The sequence below is a fragment of the Vombatus ursinus genome, unplaced genomic scaffold, assembly GCF_900497805.2.
Source record: "Vombatus ursinus unplaced genomic scaffold, bare-nosed wombat genome assembly UNPS02014959.1, whole genome shotgun sequence".
Taxonomy (NCBI): domain Eukaryota; kingdom Metazoa; phylum Chordata; class Mammalia; order Diprotodontia; family Vombatidae; genus Vombatus; species Vombatus ursinus.
Genome location: NW_020954737.1, coordinates 12,543,469 through 12,564,224, shown reverse-complemented (window position 1 = coordinate 12,564,224; position 20,756 = coordinate 12,543,469). Strand labels below are relative to the sequence as shown.

At 36.2% G+C, this 20,756-nt stretch overlaps 1 protein-coding gene across 1 annotated transcript in view; it reads right to left on the bottom strand.

Moving 5' to 3' along the window:
• PPP2R3A (protein phosphatase 2 regulatory subunit B''alpha) overlaps positions 1 to 20,756 on the bottom strand; it is a 190,248-nt gene that overhangs the window by 34,565 nt on the left and 134,927 nt on the right. The window contains exons 7-8 of the mRNA XM_027845207.1: positions 18,008 to 18,094; positions 5,827 to 5,983 (exon numbers count right to left, since the gene is read on the bottom strand). Coding sequence (XP_027701008.1) covers positions 5,827 to 5,983; positions 18,008 to 18,094 — 244 coding nt within the window. The remainder of the gene's footprint in view (positions 1 to 5,826; positions 5,984 to 18,007; positions 18,095 to 20,756) is intronic.

Genomic DNA, 20,756 nt, shown 5'->3' with positions numbered 1-20,756 from the left:
ATAAATAAAACAAGGCACTGGTTTTATGAAATAACAGAACAAAACAAAACAAAACACACACACACACACACACACACACACACACAAAACCAAAACCAACAACCCAATAAAATAGATAAACCATTGGTTGATTTAGTTAAAAAAGGAAGAAAATGAAATTGTTAGTATCAAAAATAAAAAGGGTGAATTCATCAATGAAGGTGAAATTAAAGCGAGTATTAAGAGCTATTTTGCCCAACTGTATATCAAGAAATCTGACAATATAAGTCAAATAGATGAATATCTACAAAAATATAAATTTCCCAGACTAACAGAAGAGGAAACAGAATACTTGAATAACCCTGTCTTAGAAAAAGAAATTGAACAAGCCATTAGTGAGCTCCCTAAGAAAAAATCCCCAGGACCAGATGGATTCCCAAGTGAATTTTACCAAACATTTAAAGAAAAATTAATTCTAATACTATATAGTATTCTTTGCCTGTTTTTCCAAGTAGTTTAATACTATGTAAACTACTTGGAAAAACAGGCAAAGAAGAAGTCCTACCAAATTCCTTTTACAAGACAAGTGGCACTGATACGTAAACCATGAAGAGCAAAAACAGAGAAAGAAAATCATAGACCAATTTCACTAATGAATACTGATGCAAAATTTTTAAATAAAATATTAGCAAGGAGATTACAGCAATATGTCACAAAGATCATACACTATGACCAGGTGGGATTTATCCCAGGAAAGCAGGGTTGATTCAATACTAGGAAAACTATCAGTGTAAATGAACATAACAATAACAAAAACAATAAAAATCATATGATTATCTCAACAGATGGTGAAAAAGCTTTTGGCAAAATACAACAGTTATTCCTATTAAAAACACTAGAAACCACAGGAATAAATGGAGCTTTCCTTTAAATGGTAAGTAGTATCTATCTAAAACCATCAGCAAGCATTATCTGTAATGAGGATAAGTTAGAGGCCTTTCCAATAAGAACAGGGATGAAGCAAGGATGCCCATTATCACCACTATTATTTAATATTGTTCTAGAAATGAAAACTATAAAAATAAGACAAGAAAAAGAAATTGAAAGTATTAGAATACCCAATGAGGAAACAAAACTATCACTCTTTGCAAATGATGATGGTATACTTAGAAAATCCTAGAGAATCAACTAAAAAGCTAGTTGAAATAATTAACAACTTCAGCAAAGTTGCAGGATATAAAACAAACCCATATAAATCATTAGCATTTCTATATGTTACCAACAAAGTCCAGCAGGAAGAGATAGAGAAATTTCATTTAAAATAACTATAAACAATATAAAATACTTGGAAGTCTACCAGCCAAGACAAACCCAGGTATTATATGAACACAATTACAAAATACTTTTCACACAAATAAAGTAAGATCTAAACAAGTGGAAAAATATTAATTGATCTTGGGCAGGTTGAGCCAATATAATAAAAATGACAATCCTATCTAAATTGATTTATTTATTCAGTGCCACAGCAATCAAACTACTGAAAAATTATAGAGTTAGGAAAAATAACAACAAAATTCAATTTGAAGAACAAAAGGTATTATCAAGGGAATCAATAAATGTGAAGGAAAATAGCCTAGCTATACCAGACCTCAAAATATATTATAAGGCAGTAATCATCAAAACAGATTAATCTGGTACTGACTAAGAAACAGAGTGGTAGATTAGTGGAATAGATTAGGCACACAATACACAGTAATAAATGACTATAGTGATCTAGTGTTTGACAAACACTTGTCTTTGGGACAAGAAATCCTTATTTGATAAAAACTGCTGGGAAAACTATAAAGCAGTTTGGCAGACACTAGTTATAGGCAGTTTCCTCATGTGTAAAATGAGTTGGAGAAGGAAATAGCAAACTACTCCAGTATCTTTGCCAAAAAAACCCGAAATGGGGTCATGACGAGTCAGACACGATTGAAATAACTGAACAAGGTATAGGCATCTAGGTGACACAGGCCTGAAGTCAGGAAAACCTGAGTTCAAATATGGCCTCAGACACTTACTAGTTGTGTGACCCTGGGCAAGTCACTTAACCCTGTTTGCCTCAGTTGCCTCATCTGTCAAATGAACTGGAGAAGGAAATGGCAAATCACTTTAGTATCTTTGCCAACAAAACCCCAAATAGGGTCACGAAGAGTTAGATACAACTGAAATAAAATAAAAAAAAAAAAGGACACAATTACAAGGTATAGACCAACATGTCATACCATATACTGAGATAAGGTCAAAATGGGTACGTGATTTAGACATAACTATCATAAACATATTAGTGATGAAATTATTTGTTAGGATCCTACTTGTTATGGGATGGATAAGGGAAGAATTTATGACCAAAAAAGAGACAGAGGGCATTACAGGATATAAAATGGATAACTTGATTATATCAAATTAAAAAAAGTTTTTGCACCAAAAAACCCAATGCAACCAAGATTAGAAGGGAAGCACAAAACTAGGAAAAAAAATCTTTATGGCAAATTTCTTGGATAAAGACCTCATTTCTGAAATACATAGAGAATGGAGCCAAATTTATAAGAACATGCGTCATTCCCCAATTGATAGATGATCAAAGTATATGAACAGGCAGTTTCAGAAGAAGAAATGAAAGCTATCTATGGTGATACAAAAAAATGCTCTAAATCACTACTGATTAGTGAAATGCAAATTAAAACAACTCTGAAGTACCATCTCATACCTATCAGATTGGCTAATATGACAGAAAAGGAAAATGACAAATGTTAGAGGAGATGCAGAAACACTAATGCACTATTAGTGGGGTCGTGAACCATTCTGGAGAGCGATTTGGAACTATGGCCAAAGGGCTATAAAACTGTTCACGCTCTTTGACCCAGCAACAGCACTACTATGTCTGTATCCCAAAGAGATTTTTTAAAAAAGAAAAAGGACCTATATATACAAAGCAGCTCTTTTTGTGGTGGCAAAAAATTGGAAATTGAGAGGATGCACATCAATTGCAGAATGACTGAAGAAGTGGTGGTAAATGTGATGGAATACTACTGTGCTATAAGAAAGCAGGATGCTTTCAGAAAAACCTGAGAAGACTTATATGAACTGATACAAAGTGAAATGAGCAGAACAAGGAGAACACTGTGTATAGTAACAGAAATATTTTATGACAATCAACTGTGAATGACTTAGCTATTCTCAGCAATACAATGATCCAAGACAATTCTGAAGCACTTATGATAAAAAATGCTATACGCTTCTAGAGAAAGAACTGATGGTATCTGAATGCAGACTGGCATACTTTTTTACTTTATTATGTCTTGGTCTTTTTTGGGTCTGCATTTTCTTTTGTATTATGGGTAACATGGAAATGTTTTGCACTGGAATAAGGTTTAAGCTGGTGGCCTAAAACAAATTTCTGCCCAATTGTTTTTGAATTTACACAACAGTTCTTGTCCTGTGTCCTAGTAATTTATAATGTAATCTACCAAAAATTGGGCTATTGTTTTGATTGTTTCTGTTTCTTGATTAACTAGTTTGTTCCAATGATCTACAAGTTCATACTTCAGTGTGAACTAGTTTTGATGACTATGGCTTTATAATTTTGTTTAACAAGATAGCTTGGGTACATATCAGTATAACTAGATGAAATGTAAAGGATGTTCTGTGGCCAGTTAGACAGAAGAGTCTAATTTAAGTTTCTATTCACTTATTTCCTAATGAGAAACAGTTCAATAGAGTATAGTTCAGTGTTTGGTAAACTGAAATATATAAACTACTAGGGAAGGCGGGGGTAGAACTGCTAAGAAGACTTCAAAGCAGTTTGGCAGGAAATAGATTTAGGCCATAAATTTACACTATTTGATAATGATAATAACCCCCACTTAGATAAAAGATACCATAAAAAATGAGAGGTGGAATAAGATCTATGGTTAGAGATAGATTTTTTTAACTAAGTAAGGATTTGACGGGATTGTAAAAGATAAAATAGTCCATTTCAATTACAAAAGATTAATAGTTTTCGCACACATAAAATCAGTATAGTTAGAATAAGAAGAGAAACCATCAAGGGGAAAAAAGAAATCTAAAATATAGAAGGAATTGACCCAAGACCAAATGCCATTCTTTCAATGGATAAGTGGTCAACAGCTATGAACAATTTTCATTTTTTTCTTTTTTCTTTTCTTTTCATTTACTGATTTCTCCCCTCCCTATTCCCTCTGCCATCTACTGAGAAAGCAAGATAAAACTCATTACAAATATGAAGATATGCAAAACTAATTTCTGCATTAACCATGTTCTGGAAAAACAAAACGAAACAAAAACAACAAAAAAAAAGAAAGAAAAAAAGTGCTTTAATCTATATTTTGAGTGGATCAGTGCTCCGTGTGGATGTAGATAGCATTTTTCATGATGAGGCGGGAATTGTGATGGATCATTGTATTGATCAGAGTTACCAAGTCTTTCACAGTTGATTATCTTTACAATATTGCTGTTACTGTGTAAGTTATTATAAACAATTTTCAAAAGAAGAAATGTAAACTGGCAACAAACATGAAAAAAATGCTGCAAATCACTAATAATAAAATGAATGCAAATTAAAATCACTCTGGTTTCACTAAAGCATCAAATTAGCAAAGATAATAAAAGACATAAGTCGTCAACATTAGAGTAATTGTGGGAAGATAGACACATGAAGGTACTGCTGGCAGAATTGTAAACTGGTCACACCATTCTGGAAAACAATTTGGAATCTCACTGAAAGAGTAACCAAAATGTTTGACATTTGATTCAACATCATTCTCTGCTGGTCATATACTCTGAGGAGATTAAAGACAAGGGAAGATATTCCCATATCTACCACAATATTAATATAAACAGGAACAAAAAAAAATAAAAACAAAATAGGTACCGTGAATTATGGAATAGCTTAGCAAATTGTAGTATGTGTAATGGCTTGTTACTATGGCATAAGTAATGACAAATATGAGGAATTCAGAGAGCCTTGGAGAGACATGTATGAACTAATACAGAACAAAGAAAGCAACACTAAGAGAATAATATGCACAATGATGGGAAGTAAAAAACAACACTAAAATATCAGACCTCTGTTCAGAGCAATGATCAATCTTAACTCTAGAGGACTTAAGATGGAACACCTCTCTCCTAGAAGTAATAGACTCTAGGTATGGAATGAAGCATGTGTTGTCGGACATGGCCACTGTTCAAGATTATTTTGCTCAATTACACTTTTTTTTGTAACAGTGGAGGTTTCTACTAGGGGATGGCAGGATACCAGGAGCAACAATGATATTTTAAAAACCATCAAGAAAACATTTTAAAGAACACTAAATGTCACTAGAATTCTGGATAACACAATGACCAGGTCCAGAGGTTTGATGAAGCATAATTCCCTCCTCTCAATAAAGAGGAGGTAGACCGCAGTTGGAGAATGCTGCCTATGCTGTTAGATATGTTTGACTGGTAGGTTTGTTTCTTAAACGTTTCCCTATTACAAGGTGAGGTACCAAGGGAGGAGCATTATTGGAAAGTGACAGTGATGAAAAAACCCCCACTAAAATCAGCACATTAAAAATAAACTACGAACAAAATAATCTCACTTCTTTAAACTGTTACATTTTCTATTCTAAAATAACCAATTCATTAGATTTTTCCATGAAGAAATGGATGTTCCAACTAATAGAATGTATAAGATTTTACTAACCACAGTCTTCATTTTGAGAACCAATAATCCTGTGCTTAATTTGGCAGTACATGTACTAAAATGTGATCAATACGGGTATGATTAGTAGAACTACTTACCCTGGTCATTATACCTAGATAGATCAGTTTGGTTGATATAGAGGTCATGATCACTGTCTAGTTCCCAGAATTTACAGTAAATTACATAGAAGTGTTCATAGGAGAAGTAATCTGTGATTTGATTTATATCTTCTTCTTCTTCCAAAAGGGCTAAAGTCTGAAATTATGAACAGAAGGAGAAATTTATTGTAAAATCATGAAATAGAAGCTTTAGTTAATATAGGAAAAGCCCGAAGACTTTATGACAATTTTTTATTATAGTGACTTTATAATAATTCACATTTATATAGTATTTTAAGGTTTGCAAAGGGTTGTAGATACATTCTCTTGGTTTGGTCCTCACAATAACCCTGTGAGGTAGGAGTTATTATAATTTGATATCTTTATGAAGAAGATTGAGAAAATAGCTAATTTAACAAATTTTGCACCAGTAGTGTATAAGCACCTACTATGTGCTAAGGACTTTTTTTTAGGTTCAGGGGATACAAAAGTGAAAAATAACACCGATTTTGTTCTCATCAAATTATAATCTAAAAGAGAGGATCATGTTCTGGATCCAAAACAGACCCCTTTCATTGTGACACCACTTTTCAGAGCCTACAGGAGTGTCTATGTGTCAAATGAAGTCATTATGCCAAACTTTTCTGACTCTGTTTCACCAATGTAGACAATGGAGAGAGTTTCTGAGTAGAAGAATGACACAATGAGAGGAATACATTCAGACCAGAGTATGAAGGATAGATGGGAGAAGGTACAGCCCTGCTCACTGGTTCACCCTTTCTGTTCAGTTGTTTCTGACTCTTCATGACCCCATTTGGGGATTTCTTTGCAAATATACTACAGTGATTTGCCATTTCCTTCTCTAGTTTATTTTACACCTAAGGAAACTGAGGCAAACAGGGTTAAATGACTTGCCCAAGGTCACACAGCTTGTTAAGTGTATGAGGCCAAATTTGAACTCAGGAAGATGAGTCTTCCTGATTCCAAGCCTGGCACTCTATCCACTGTGCCACCTAGCTGGCCTTGCCTTGCCCCATCTCCAGGTCTGTACATGTATAGTAGTCACCAAAATGAGCAGTCACTCCAGATGGATGATACACATTTTCAGAGTAAATAGGACAAGAAGGCTGTTGGACCTGTAAATGCAGACTGAGATGACATTTGTTTTGTGATTAATACCTTAAAGCTTTTTCTTTGGGAAATTTTTCAATTCCTGCTCCCCACCCCCTCAACCTCCATCTACACTGCTGCTGCCCCTCCTTAGAAAAGTCTGTGTACTCCCTAAACCTGAGCAGTCCTGAGCAGTCCCTATTTGAAGTGCAGGAACTCAGGCTTGATTCCAACGCTCAATCAGGACATACTTTGGTGCTTCCTGGAGAGTCTATGTAGGGTGACAGTATATGTGGACAAGAACTGAGAGAGAGAGAGATCTATTTGTTAGCTGGGAAAGGTGTCTAATTTTTTTAAAGAGAAGACCTGTTTCAGGGGTGTTTAGTTTGTCTGGTTTCCATTTTAAGTTTTTTTTTTCTTTTTCTTTTTCTTTTTTTTTCTTTTCTTTTTTTTTTGTTGTTGAGGCAATTAGGGTTAAGTGACTTGCCTAGGGTCACACAGCTAGTAAGCGTCAAGTGTTTGGTCTGAGACCGGATTTGAACCTCCTGAGTTTATGAAGGGAAGGCTCCTATAAGAAAGACTCTGGTCCTCCTGACTCCAGGGCTGGTTCTCTATTCACTGCGCCACTTAGCTGCCCCAGGGTTTTTCTATTAGGGAACTTGTGACCTTTTTATGGGGTCTTTGTCACACAAGTATAAGTATGGCTCTGGGGAACTTTAATAGATTATAAGCAACAGAACTGAACCACATGGTATAGCAGTTAACAAAGCCCATGTCACCTTGGGCTACATTAAGAGGGGCACAGCTTCTAGGAACGGGGAACTGTACCCTGCTTCTATCAGGCCTCATCTGGGGTACTGTGTTTGATTTTGGAAATGATGATTTAGGAAGGACATTGATAAGTTAGAGAGTGTCCACAGGAGGAAAACCAGGGTAACAAAGGGCCTCAGTTTTATGTCCAATGAGAACTGAAGGAACAGGGTATGTTTAGCCTGGAGAAGAGGCAGCTCAGGAGGCATATGATAGCTGTCTTTAATTATCTGAAAGATTATGTGTCAGAAGGATTAGATTTGTTCTTCTTGGTCCTAGAGGGCAGGGCCAGGAATGATGGGTGAAAGCTGCAAGGAGGCAAATTTAGATTTGATTATCAGGAAAAGCTTCTTAAGGAGATAGTAGGTTCCCCTGGGTTGGGGGGGGTCTGCAAGTAAAGGCGAGATGACCATTAGCCAGACATTGGAACAGGTAGTCCTTTTGTTATGGGTCTGGACTAGATAGCTGCTCCCACCTCTCAAATTCTGTGATTAGATCTCTCAGTTGTTAGTGCCCTACCTCTGATTGCTTTTTATGTTCTTTGCATACATTTTGTGTTTTCTTATCTAGGTACACATTGTTTCCACCCTGGAGAATAGAAGGTCCTTGAGAAAAGGGGCTGTTTCATTTTTTTTTGTCTCCCCCCCCAACTTTGTAGCCCCAACACCTAGCATAGGACCTGGCTCACAGCAGGTGCTAAATTCACACTAAATTGAATTTTGACAAATTGTAACATCATGTCCCATCTAATAAGATGGACCAGGGAAGTTGGCTGTCTGAATGGAGGCAGGAAGCCCAGGTACTACAGTATCTTCTCCAGCAGAAACCTAAAAATTGCACTAGACTGAATAATCATCAAGAAATTCAACTAGAAAATACAGTAAATAACTTCATTCATGACAGATCTGCACAAAAAAATCAGTTAGAAACCCAGTGACAATGGAAAAGAGACTTGACAGAAAAGTCAGTGCCATCCCAGGCAAATCAGACAGCAGTCTTGAGAAAAGCAACCCAGCGACAGACAGCCTAGAGTCTTCAAGGCTCTGTATCTGGAGGGAGTTTATGAAGGGAAGGCTCCTATGGGAAAGACTTAGGGGAAGTCAGAACGGACATTGGAAGCCATCAAGAACACCAACAACTAGTACTGTACTTCAGTGCTGGGATTAGGACACTTCTGGCCCAGGGGCTCCAACGTCCCTAGCACCCTGTGTGGAATTACCATAGAGAGCTCTGAAAATCAAGCACTCTGAACCTCACAGACACAAGGGAGCCTAACCCTGGGATGCAGAGCTCAGCAGAGGAACTCAGGTCACTGCATGTTAAGACTAAACAGAGTTAACCATCTCTCTCAAGACTTAGGGTGGAGTCTTGCCCTGGCACAAAGTCTTAATTTAAGAACTAAGGTTGGGAGATATGAATAAACTAAAAAAGACATTGGCAGTTATAAAAAAAATTATTGTTAAATTCAGAGATACCTAAAAATTCAACCTAGGAGGACAGAATAACTCCACAATTAGAAATAGACACTCCAAGAAAAAATGGATTTTCCATAAGGACTATATAAGTACCTAGAAAAAATTATGAGAGAAAAAAAATGAGATGCCTTTTTTGGAATGGCTCTGCAGCCAAAGAGCCTCCTCTTTATCACAATGATAGCTGATCAGAACCAGTCACAGAATGTCTATGCATGTTGCACAGTTTGTCCTTCCAAGGTACTTCCCTCATGTGTTTTTGTGAGTCTCTCAGAAGCAGCTCCCTAGCTTCCTCCACATGGAGAGATGCCATCTTCTTCCTGGTGTCTTTCATGTGGAGATGTGCCACATCCCCATTATGCAAGTATTTCTGATGAAAATACCAGAACTCAATAGGAACTTTGAAATATAAACATGAAAGACCAGAGAAACCTAGAAAGGTAAATTTATTTGAGCAACTGAAAGGAATTATATGATGCTGTAGTACTAACATTCTAATAAAGGGAGAAGAAATAAATGTTCCTCCTGAACCGTAAGGTCTTCAAAGGGCAGTTAGGGAGTTAAATACGAAAAAGAGAAGTCTCAGGGATGAATTGTTCTCTTCTGATGGCTTTAAAGGAGGAAAGAAAAGAAAGGGCAAAAGGAGTAGAGTAGAATAATGAAAGAGGATATACTAAGTATATTGTTTTCTTTACTTATTTCACTCTGCAGAAGTTCATATACATATTTCCATACTTCTCTATATTCATCACATACATAATTTATTTTTAGTTTTTAACATTCACTTCCATAAGATTTTGAGTTCTAAATTTTCTCCTCCTCCCTCCCCTTCCCTAAGACAGCATGAAATCTGATATATGTTCTGCATATATTCATATTGAACATATTTTCACTGTAGTCATGTTGTAAAGTCATGTTATAAAGAAGGATTAGAACCAATGGGAGAAACCATTAGAAAGAAGAAACAAAAAAAAAAAAAAGAGAGAGCAAATAGTATGCTTCCAACTGCATTCAGACTCCATAGTTCTTTCTCTGGATGTAGACAGCATTTTCCATCATAAATCTTTTGGAGATATCTTAGATCCTTGCATTGCTGAGAAGAGCCAAGTCTATCAAAGTTAGTCATTGCACAATGTTGCTGTTACTGTGCATCATTTTTTATAACACAGTAATTTTTCATCACATTTAGGTACCACACTTTGTTTAGCCATTACCCAGCTGGTGGACATCTACTTTGTTTTCAATTCTTGGTGATCACAAAAAGTGCTGCTATACATATTTTGGTGTATACAGGGACTTTCTTCTTATCAATGGCTTCCTTGGGGTACAAGCCCACTAATGGAGTCTCTGATTTAAAGGTATGAAAGAGTATGTTTTTTGATTCTCTTCTTCTAGGTTGTCCTTCAATTCTGTGCATTTGCATTCCCAATCTATTGTTTTCTTTTGATTCTTTGTTGAGACTTGCAATCTCAGATTCCAGTTTTTCTATTTTGCCCATTATTTTTTGCTGTGCAGGTAGGTCATAAATTCTGCTCTCACAATTCTCATTTCTCCCTTGATCCACTTAGAAACAGTATATTGTGGTTCTATGCTCTCCTCTCATTCCACAGGATCCTCTGTTTCATCAAGTGTTGGATCATCTTCCTTTGTTTGCAATATTTATTCATAGATGCCTGAATGAATTTACTATACCTGAAGGTCATATTTCCTTCTGTTGTTAATGATTTCCCTGTTGATTTATCTGGTTATGTTCAAGGTCTTTGAGTTTTCTCCTTCCTGAAATCTTTGGTAATTTCAGACCCCCCCTCCCAGATTTTCCCTTATTTACTTTCTGACTATCCCCTTCTGATGGTGGTTTACTTAGGGACTGGATTTCAAAGCATTTCAGCTTCCTCTTATGCTGGGCAATTCATGGTTCACAAGCCTAGTTCTTTGTCCCAAGTGCAGTTATAATTGCCCTCAGCTGGATGCTGTGCTCTCTCCCTCAGGCTTTGTGAAGTGCTCCACACTCTCTGCCTCACCCACCTCCTGCGTCCTTTTCCCTGGTGTCCTATCCTGCTCCCTGTTTTCCTCAGTTCTCTGGCCCAGCACTGGCAGTTCAGAGTGCTGCCACACTGGTGCCAGGGGGTAGTCCTTCCTTGCACCAGCAGTTCAGAACTTTGCTGTGTTGGTGCTATGGGGTTGTGGGCCCCGGCACTGGAAGCCTGGAGCTATTGGAAGTACTGGTGGTACGATGCTGCAGTCTCCAGCAGGTTTCTGTTCCTGCTGCAGCTCTGCTGGCTCTCCGTTATGACACCGGCAAACTTCTGCAGCTTGGAACTGGAGTCTCCACAGCCATGGAAAGAATGAAGGGGATATAGGATGTAGGGGTGAGTCTGTTATAAACCTACGTTAGGTCTTTGAGTCTTCTAGTGCATCCTTGCTGCTAGTAGGTGGGGGAGAGGTGCTAAATGACTTCAGTATGAGTGGGCATTAAGATTGGTGTTTTGGTTTTTTTCACCTTCTTCTGAATTCTGGGTATCTTATACCAAGGAAACAGCTGAAGTTGCTTTATCTTTGATGTATAATTTCCATTTTAGAGAGGTTTGAGAGGTAATGAAGGGGCAGCTAGGTGGCACAGTGGATAGAGCACCAGCCCTGGAGTCAGGAGGACCTGAGTTCAAATCTAGTTTCAGACACTTGACACTTACTAGTTGTGTGACCCTGGGCAAGTCATTTAACCCCACTGCCTAGGTGCCCCCCCCCCCCCAAAAAAAAGAGAGAGAGAGAGGTTATGGAGATCAGAGAAAAGGTCTAGTCTTCTATATTTGTTTGCCCATATGACCCAGAAGTCTCAGCTATTTTTCTTAAAAATTTGAATCTGTTTCCTCTATATCTTAGAAATAAAACCTTTATCAAAGAAATTCATTGCAAAGTTTTTTATTTTTCCCATTTACCTGCATCTCTTTTAATTTTACCTGCATTAGTTTTATCTGTGCAAAAACTATTTAATTATATGAAACTGTCATTATTCATTTTATCTTCTGTGATGCTCTCTATTGTCTGGTCATGAACTCTTTCCCTATTTAGAGATCTGAATGGAAAGAGATCCGATAGGTAACTTCTTCCTTGCTCCTCTAATCTGTTTACAAGGCGCTCTTTAAGTCTAAGTCATGTAATCATTCGGAATTTATTTTGGTATATGGTGTGAGATGTTTGTTTATATCTACTTTCTTTCAGACTGCTTTCCAGTTTTTCCAATAGTTTTTTGGCAAATAATAATAATAGCTAGCATTTACCTAGTGCTAACATTTGCAAAATACTTTACATGTATTGTCTCATATGATCTTCACAATAACTCTGAGAGGTAGGTTATTATCCTCATTTTACAGATCAGGAAACTGAGGCTAAGAGACGTTAAACGACTTGCCCAGAGTCACACAGACAGTAGGCATCAGGGCAGGATTCAAATTTGGGTCTTCCTGACTCCAGCAGTTCTAGAATTCTGGACAATGCTGGATATGTTGCACAGTGAATAACATAAACAAAGAATAGTAAGTTCTTGCTCTAACAGCTGGAATATTTGTGTTGAGCAAATACTAGGCTACTGTGCTTGAATGCTTCTATATATTGTATATCTAATCTATTCCACTTAGGTTTTAGAGAATCTTGAGAAAACTTGTATGTTCTGATGCAGAATGAACTGAAGAGGGCAATTTATATAATAACATGGTAAAGATAAACAACTATGAAAGACTTAAGAATTCTGATTATAGCTGTGAGCAAACAAAAAAGACTCCAGAGAATGAAGATGAAGCATGCTATATACCTCCTGAGAGATGATGGGCTGAAGGTACAGAATTTTACTCAGAGTTCAACTTGTGTTAAGTGATCTTTTCATTTATGTTGTTTCAGTTATTGTATATATTGTTCCCTTGGTTCTCCTTACTTCACTCCATTACCAATTCACACAAATCTTTTTTTAAAATTAATTTATTTTAAACTTACATACAAAAACTTAAATATACAATAATAAAAGAAAAAGAAACATATCATAAACTTAAATACAAAATAAGAAAAAAAAAACCTTGCCATGTACACAGCAGAACATAAGAGAGGATTGAAAATATATAGCAATAAATTTACATTTCAAGAAAACCTATATAATAAATACTATACACTGTGTTCAGAGCTGTCCATCTTTTCTTTGTTTCCTTGTAAGTTTTCTTTTGTTCTCTGTTGTGCACTTTTTACTTTGTTATTTTTCTCCCCTTTCCTCTACCCCTGCCAACTCCCTCACCCCTACCTCCACTCCCAAGAAGGTACAATTAAGCATAGATATATTTATACACACACACACATATACATACATATATACATATGCAAACATACATACACATATACACACAAAGATATATAAATGCATATACACATACATACATACACTTACATATACTCAGATATCTATAATCATACTCATATGTAGACAGACATTCATATGCATCTATGTAAGATTGTACTATATTTATTTGTTCTCTTTCTCTGAGGGTGGATAACCTCTTCCTTCACAAGTCCAAGTTTTTCCATATTTTTCTAAGTCTACCAACTTGCCATTTTCTATACCACTGCAATATTCCATCCTTATATTGTCTGATTATTTTAAATAGTCTAAAACAATATTGATTAATATGCTGACATATTGTGTAGTTTCTCCACTTTTCTCTTATGATTAAATCTCTTTTAGCTTTAACTTTGTCTGAGATGATTACTACCCCTGTTTTTTTCCCTAATAAATTCTACTCCTGATCTTTATTTTATGTTTGTATATCTCTTATTTTTTATAACTCCTGACTCCTCTACTTTACTTCTACCCACTACGTTGTCTTCCTATTACTTAACCTATCTCCCCTCCAAGGATCCCTCCCTTATCCTCTCCCCACTCCCTATCCCCTTAAGCTTTTTATTTCTCTCTGAATTTGGAAGACTTTTATACCCTTCTAGATATATATGTATTGTTCCCTCTTAAACCCATTCCCTGTGAAAGTAGGGTTCCAGAATATCAATCCTCCTCCCCCATCTAATTCTTCTGTGTTAGTTCTTCCTCTCACACCTCATTTTTACAAAATAATTCCTCTTTTTACCTGTTCCTGAACAGTTTCACTTTTTAAAATCATATCATCCAATCCCAATTACTAATAACAATCTTAGACATATGTTTTACATTTCCTCATATAAAAGGTAAATTGTCCTTATTTAGTCCCTTGTAATTAGTCTTTGATATGTTCCTTATATTTCTCTTGGATCTTATATATTAAATCTTTTATTAAGTTCAGTTTTTTTTTGTAAACAAAATCCTGAAAGTCTGACAATTCATTAAATGTCCACCCCCCCCCCCCCCCCCTCCGGATTACGCTTAACTCTGCTGGGTATGAAACTTTCGGCTATAACCCCAGTTCTTTTGCTCTTTGATATATAGTGGTTCAAGACCTGTAGTTTTTTAGTGTCACTGCCGTAAGGTCCTGTGTGATTCTAATTATGGCATTGCCATATTTAAATTGGTTTTTTTTTCTTGTTGCTCGTAATATTTTACCCTTGAGCTGGGTGTTTTGGAATTTGACTATTATATTCCTGTAGGTTTTCCTTGCAGAATCTCTTTCAGGTGGTGATTGGTAGAGTTTTTCTATTTCTACTTTTCCCTCTTGCTCTAATGCTTCAGAAGGACAACTTTCTTTCATTATTTTTTGTATTACTGTATTGATTCTTTTTGATCACAGCTGTCAGACAGTCTGATTATTCTTATGTTTTCTCTTCTTGATCTGTTCTCCAGATCAGTTGTTTTTCTTAAGGTGCTTCATATTCTCTTCTATTTTTCCATTCTTTATATTTTGTTTTATTATTTCTTAGTCTCATAACTTTGCTAGCTTCCCCTTGCCCAGTTCTAATGTTCAAGGAGTAATTTGCTTCCTTAATATTCAGGATCTCCTTTTCTAATTGGTTGACTTTCTTTTCATAATCTTCTTGTTTTTCTTGGATTATTCTTATATTTAAAAAAAAATTTTCCTCAATCTCTCTCATTTGATTTTTTTTTTCATTTGATTTTTAAAGTCTTTCTATGAGTTCTCTTTGGGCAGGTGACCATTTGATGTTAGTTTAAGAGAGGCTTTTTTTGCTTCAGTATCTCCTCTACCCAGTCTTCTCTATTCCCATAGTAACTTTCTATGGTTGGATTCTTTCTCCTTTGCCTGATCATTTTTTTATTTGTAGCAGCTTATTTTTGTAATCACCTCTAGTCCTGGGGATGGGATAATGTTGTCTCTGGCCTCAGGTCCTCCTTCAGTTCTTCCCTTTAGTTTGGAAGTGAAACCAAGAATTCCACCCTCCTCTAAGTGCCTACAGCCAGCAGCTTCTGGCCCCAATGCTTCTGCACTTGTCAGGTGTGTGCTGGTTCCTTCTTGCCCAGCGCCAGGTCTCAGCAGCATAGCTAGCTCTGGTGTTCCTTATTAGCAGTGGTTCTCTCAATCCTCCCTGACTCAGATGCCTGACTCCTGATACTGACTGGGAAGTGAGGCTCAGGCTACCTCCCAACCCAGTTAGCCCCAGGGCTTGCCTCTTGCTGTTTCAGCCTGGAGGTGTGTACTCTTCATAGGGACTGAACCTGGATCCTGGGATTTTCCTTCAGATCTTCTGTGACTGTCCCAGGAGAACCACTGTTCTGCCCCAGCTGCTCTATATTTGTTCTGAGGTGCTATATTATCTTGTTTGTGGGGGAAATCTGGAGAGCTTGGAATTTTCTGATCTACTCTGCCATCTTCCCAGAATCTTCTCCCTAGATCTTTCCACATTTCTCTGAATTCCTTGCTTTTGTAATTTCCTATTACACAATAATCTTTTTCACTTTAAACAAAAGTTTTAATTTAATGCTGAATGTCAGGGATATTATAAAGTACTTGTTGGACTGATGGCTTCTGAGGTCTCTCCTACCTATGAGATTTTATGATTCTGAGATTAGCCTGCCTACAATGTAAAGACATTATTCAGAATAGTGAGAAAACATAGTTGGAGATCCAGGATTAGGCTAGATTGAAGACAGATGCTGAGTGGATGTTGATTTGGTGGCTCTGTTGTCATTGATGAAGAACAGTTTGTTATAAAATTTTTGACAGATCTTTTTTATTTTTGTCCATCTATTGTCCTTTCAAGTCTAATCCTTAAAAACACTCCAGATAATCCTCAAATTATTAATATAAAGTAATAGTTATGGTGAAAAAATTGGGATATATACGTTCACTAAAGGAGTTAGCCACTGTTATGAAGGATGTAGATGGCAGAGTATACATTGAAGAGGAACTCAATGTAGAGGATAAAGTCTTGCAAATGACACTAAGCTGATTGTTTAAAATCCAGAAACTGCTAAATGTGATCCCTAATCACTCAAAAGAGTTCAGCCTAACCTTCTGTACAGGAAAAATCAAGTGAATGAGAATGGCTACAGTTCTTACTACTCTACATATCTGAATAGATAGATCATAGAGGTAGCATTTTGTATAAATACTGATGCTAGACAACAAACCAGGAATATAACAGGAAAAAGAGAGCAGTGTTTTCAATGACCCTAAACTTCTTCCTGAATCAAAGGCCCAGTCATCAATATATTTCTGGTGATGCAATATGGATGGTGAATCATGTAATACTATAGTCACCAAAAAGACAATGGAGAGGCATACAGTGGATTGTGTGTAAGACGCAACTTATCATCAACAAAGAGCTATGCCAAAGAATTATCACAAAGGATACTATCAGAGATTTTTCTGGCTAGAAAAGAGGTGGGCTGGTCACATAGTGCTAACTAGAGATAACTAAAGGACAACTTGTGTATACCATAGGTAACCGTGTGCTATTATGTCAAGAAATCTAGAGGAAAGGCCCTTACCATGTTAAGAAGATCCCATGTAGAAGCTTTATGGGAAATATGGGCAAGAGGTATTGATAGGTTATTATTTGCATTGTTTGAGGAATTATTGACATTAATGAGGCTATAGCTCTATCAAAGCATATCCTTCAAAACACCTTCCTTAAGGCAAAGGAGAGTATAATTACCCGTAGTCCAATATCAGCTGTATATACCCAAAGCATGTTTCCATATTTCTGTACATATATTTTAATTATAAATGTATTTTTCTTAGTTCAATTATTAATAGGATCCTTGAGGGAATGGTTTCTTCTCTTCTCAACTAGTGCCTCCCCTTGCCCCTGCATACCTTTGGATTTCATAACATTTAGCAATGTAATTTGTGAGTACTCAATTAATTATGATGATGTTGACTTTTCATTGTGTAAACAAAAATATTTATGTGAGTGTACCATAGACTTCTGACTGTGATGTGCCGTATCTGTTATAGATGCAGAAATGAACAAAATTATGTTAAGCTATGTTCATACTACAGCCTAAGATTAATTTAGCATATTTATTTACAATATGTTTCATTTTTCTTTTTACCGTAATATGAATAATCCCCTTATGTTTTTGATTTTTGTGTAGTTATTAACACTATTTATAGACAATAAGCACAGCCATTCACTGACACACTACAATAAGTGGGCATTACTCTAAACCTATGATTGCTTTGTTAAAATGCTCTAGCAACAATATGGACTTAATCCTTTCTCAAAAAAGATTTTGATGCATTTTTCCCTAGACAGGCCTAGAAGAGTGTGCATCAAAATGAATCTTCCATTAAATAAAAAGCTTCCAAGAGGATATGCTATTACATAAAGTGCTCTTTAAATCTGAAAATAAGTCATTGGCATACTTGCAAAAAGTTGCTTTTCCTTAGTTCCATCAAAGTGATTTTACCAGTCCAGGATCTGTTGACTGTGTAGAATATTCTCTGAATAACCTGTGATCAAAAATGAAAGCAAGATAATATTAAATACATGATTAAATATTAAAGGCTGTTCTATGAATTAAAACAACTGAATGTTTTAGTTAATTTTTTCAAAGTAATTTCTAGTCATATTAAATATGTTATTTTTGTACAGATTCCTCTTTTCCCAAATTACATATTTCTATCATATATATTGCTGAAGGAATAAAGAATCCAATACTATTTACATGCTTATCTTTCCCATGTTATTATATACATCAATGCTCTAGACTATCATTCATGTATTACATGCCTGAGTCATGAATGTAGGGAGGAAGATGAGTTAACAAGGATATATCTACTTATTAGTAGGTGGCAATCTAGATGAGGGGGGCATTATTCAGCTAGGTTTCTAGTCTTCAAGAATACTTTTATATGAAAATGTGGATTCCCTAATAAGAATTAAACATTTTAAGCAATAAGAGGTAGCATTGTGCAGTACAGAGCTGGCCCAGGAAGACCCTGGTTCAAGTGCTGCCTCTGTGACCTTGGGCAAGTCACTTAACCCCTCAGTACTCTAGGCAGCTGCGATTTTTAATGGTAGATGAAGTGCTAACCTACATTGGCTGCGAGCATTTTCTCATCCATGATTTATTCTATTAATAAAATCACAGGCCTAGTCTTTATCACGATCCTAAGTAACATTGTAGTTACAATCTAGTCTTTTATTTGGAATCAGCAGATATAAAATACTGGATAGGAGTTTGGGGATAAAGTATCGATTCAGAGGAGGGTTATCAGGGGTTGTATTTATTGGTACAAGGAGGGTATAAAGAAGGTGGGAAGATACCACACCTGTTTCAATTTTGTCTAGGGCAAAATTGTTATCCACTGAATCTACCTGATGCCCATTTGACTCAATAGAAGCAGTGCCTTAACAATTGCAGGGAAAATAACAGAAATTTAATTAGTTTTATATTTGATTGGATGCTATGATTTTTTTTGTAGTAGCCAAAGGTCTAATATTTCAATCTTATATCCCAGGTCACTGTGGTACCATGGGAATCATGGTACAATGTCAGAATAGAAGAAAAACTAAGAATGAGAAGATTTGGCATGTGACTGAGGCGCTCTAAGATTATTTATTTAAACAGGCTGGAGATGTCAAAAATGGGAAATGGATAAAAGAATAGCTATTGACAGTTTGTAACCATTTCCTATATAAAACTTTAATGTAAATCAGTAACGATAATGAAGAGCCCCAAATACCCTAGAAACTTCCTTTGCCAGCAAATAACTTCTCTGTGATAAGAAGATAAATGTAGAAGCCAAGGGCAACACTGCATTAGATCAAAAACTAATTTGTAAAATCTTACCTAGAAAAAATGGTTGATTATGAGCAGTACTTCAATGGATCAATGATCTCATCTGTATAGGTACTGCTTTCCACAGTGAAGATAAAAAACCCAACTGTGTCTGCTAGTTCTGTGAAATTCTTGTTAACTTCCTCAAATAAATCCTCTACAGGGGTCCACCAAACATGCTGTGGGGAGGGGTGTCCTTTCTCGATCTATTGTCAGTGCACAGACATCAATAAAGTATTCAAACTGTCAATTAGTTACCCCTCATTCTTACTACATGATCAAGCTACCTCCCTCTTTCATCATTCGTTTCTCTTATGACATCTTTGATGCCACTTCTGTGCAATTTCTCATCTGTAATACATTGAAGCCTCTTCACCAAACACCTCTCCATTATTCTTTGGGTGACTAACAACACTAATTCTTTAGAGACTGTGGAAATCTGTGATTCACAACAATGCTGTCTAACCAGAAATATACTGATGATGGAAAGATAGACATTTGTTTCAGAGAAAAGCTTGAGTTTATTAAAAGCACTGTGCATTTTACCAAATGTAATCCAGACTACTTTTTTCTTCCTATTCAATTATGGGCTCACTTCATTATATAATGGCAATGTTTGTCCAAGTTACATGTACTCATAAACCCGCTTTATGGATTGTTCATCCAATTACCTATTACAGAAAGAATAGCAGGCATTCCTCATCTACTTGTTTTTTCCCATATTGAACAATCAGACCAAACTTTTAAGTGATTACGGATCTTGTTTAGGAGGCTCAGCAATATTTGATTAACTATCATCTGTGAACAAGAAAATTTGGGTCAAGTACTGGACATCCTAATGATAATGGCAAACATTTTGGGTAACACTATTTTTTCTCTTTAAGGCAATTGGGGTTAAGTGACTTGCCCAGGGTCACACAGCTAGTTAAGTGTCAAGTGTTTGGTTTGAGGCCGCATTTGAACTCAGGTCCTGCTGACTGCAGGGCCGGTGCTCTATCCTCTGCACCACCTAGCTGCCCCTGGGTAACACTATTTTTTACCTCTGTTTTATGCTTTGCTTAATATTAACAGCTATAGGGCTGTTCAATAAAATAGCCATCTTACATCTTTCAAGGAATCTTATATAATTTTAACAATATATACTTAAATGCATATATACATACATCTACATATATACGACACATTGTTGAGGAAGAGCATTTAAGAGGCAATTTTGTTCTATTAAATCAAATGATTTTTTTGGGGGTGGGGAATAAACACTAAGCACAGTAGGATCTTGCATTCTGGATACTTTTTAGTTAATTTTATGATTGTAAAAGTATAGTCTATTG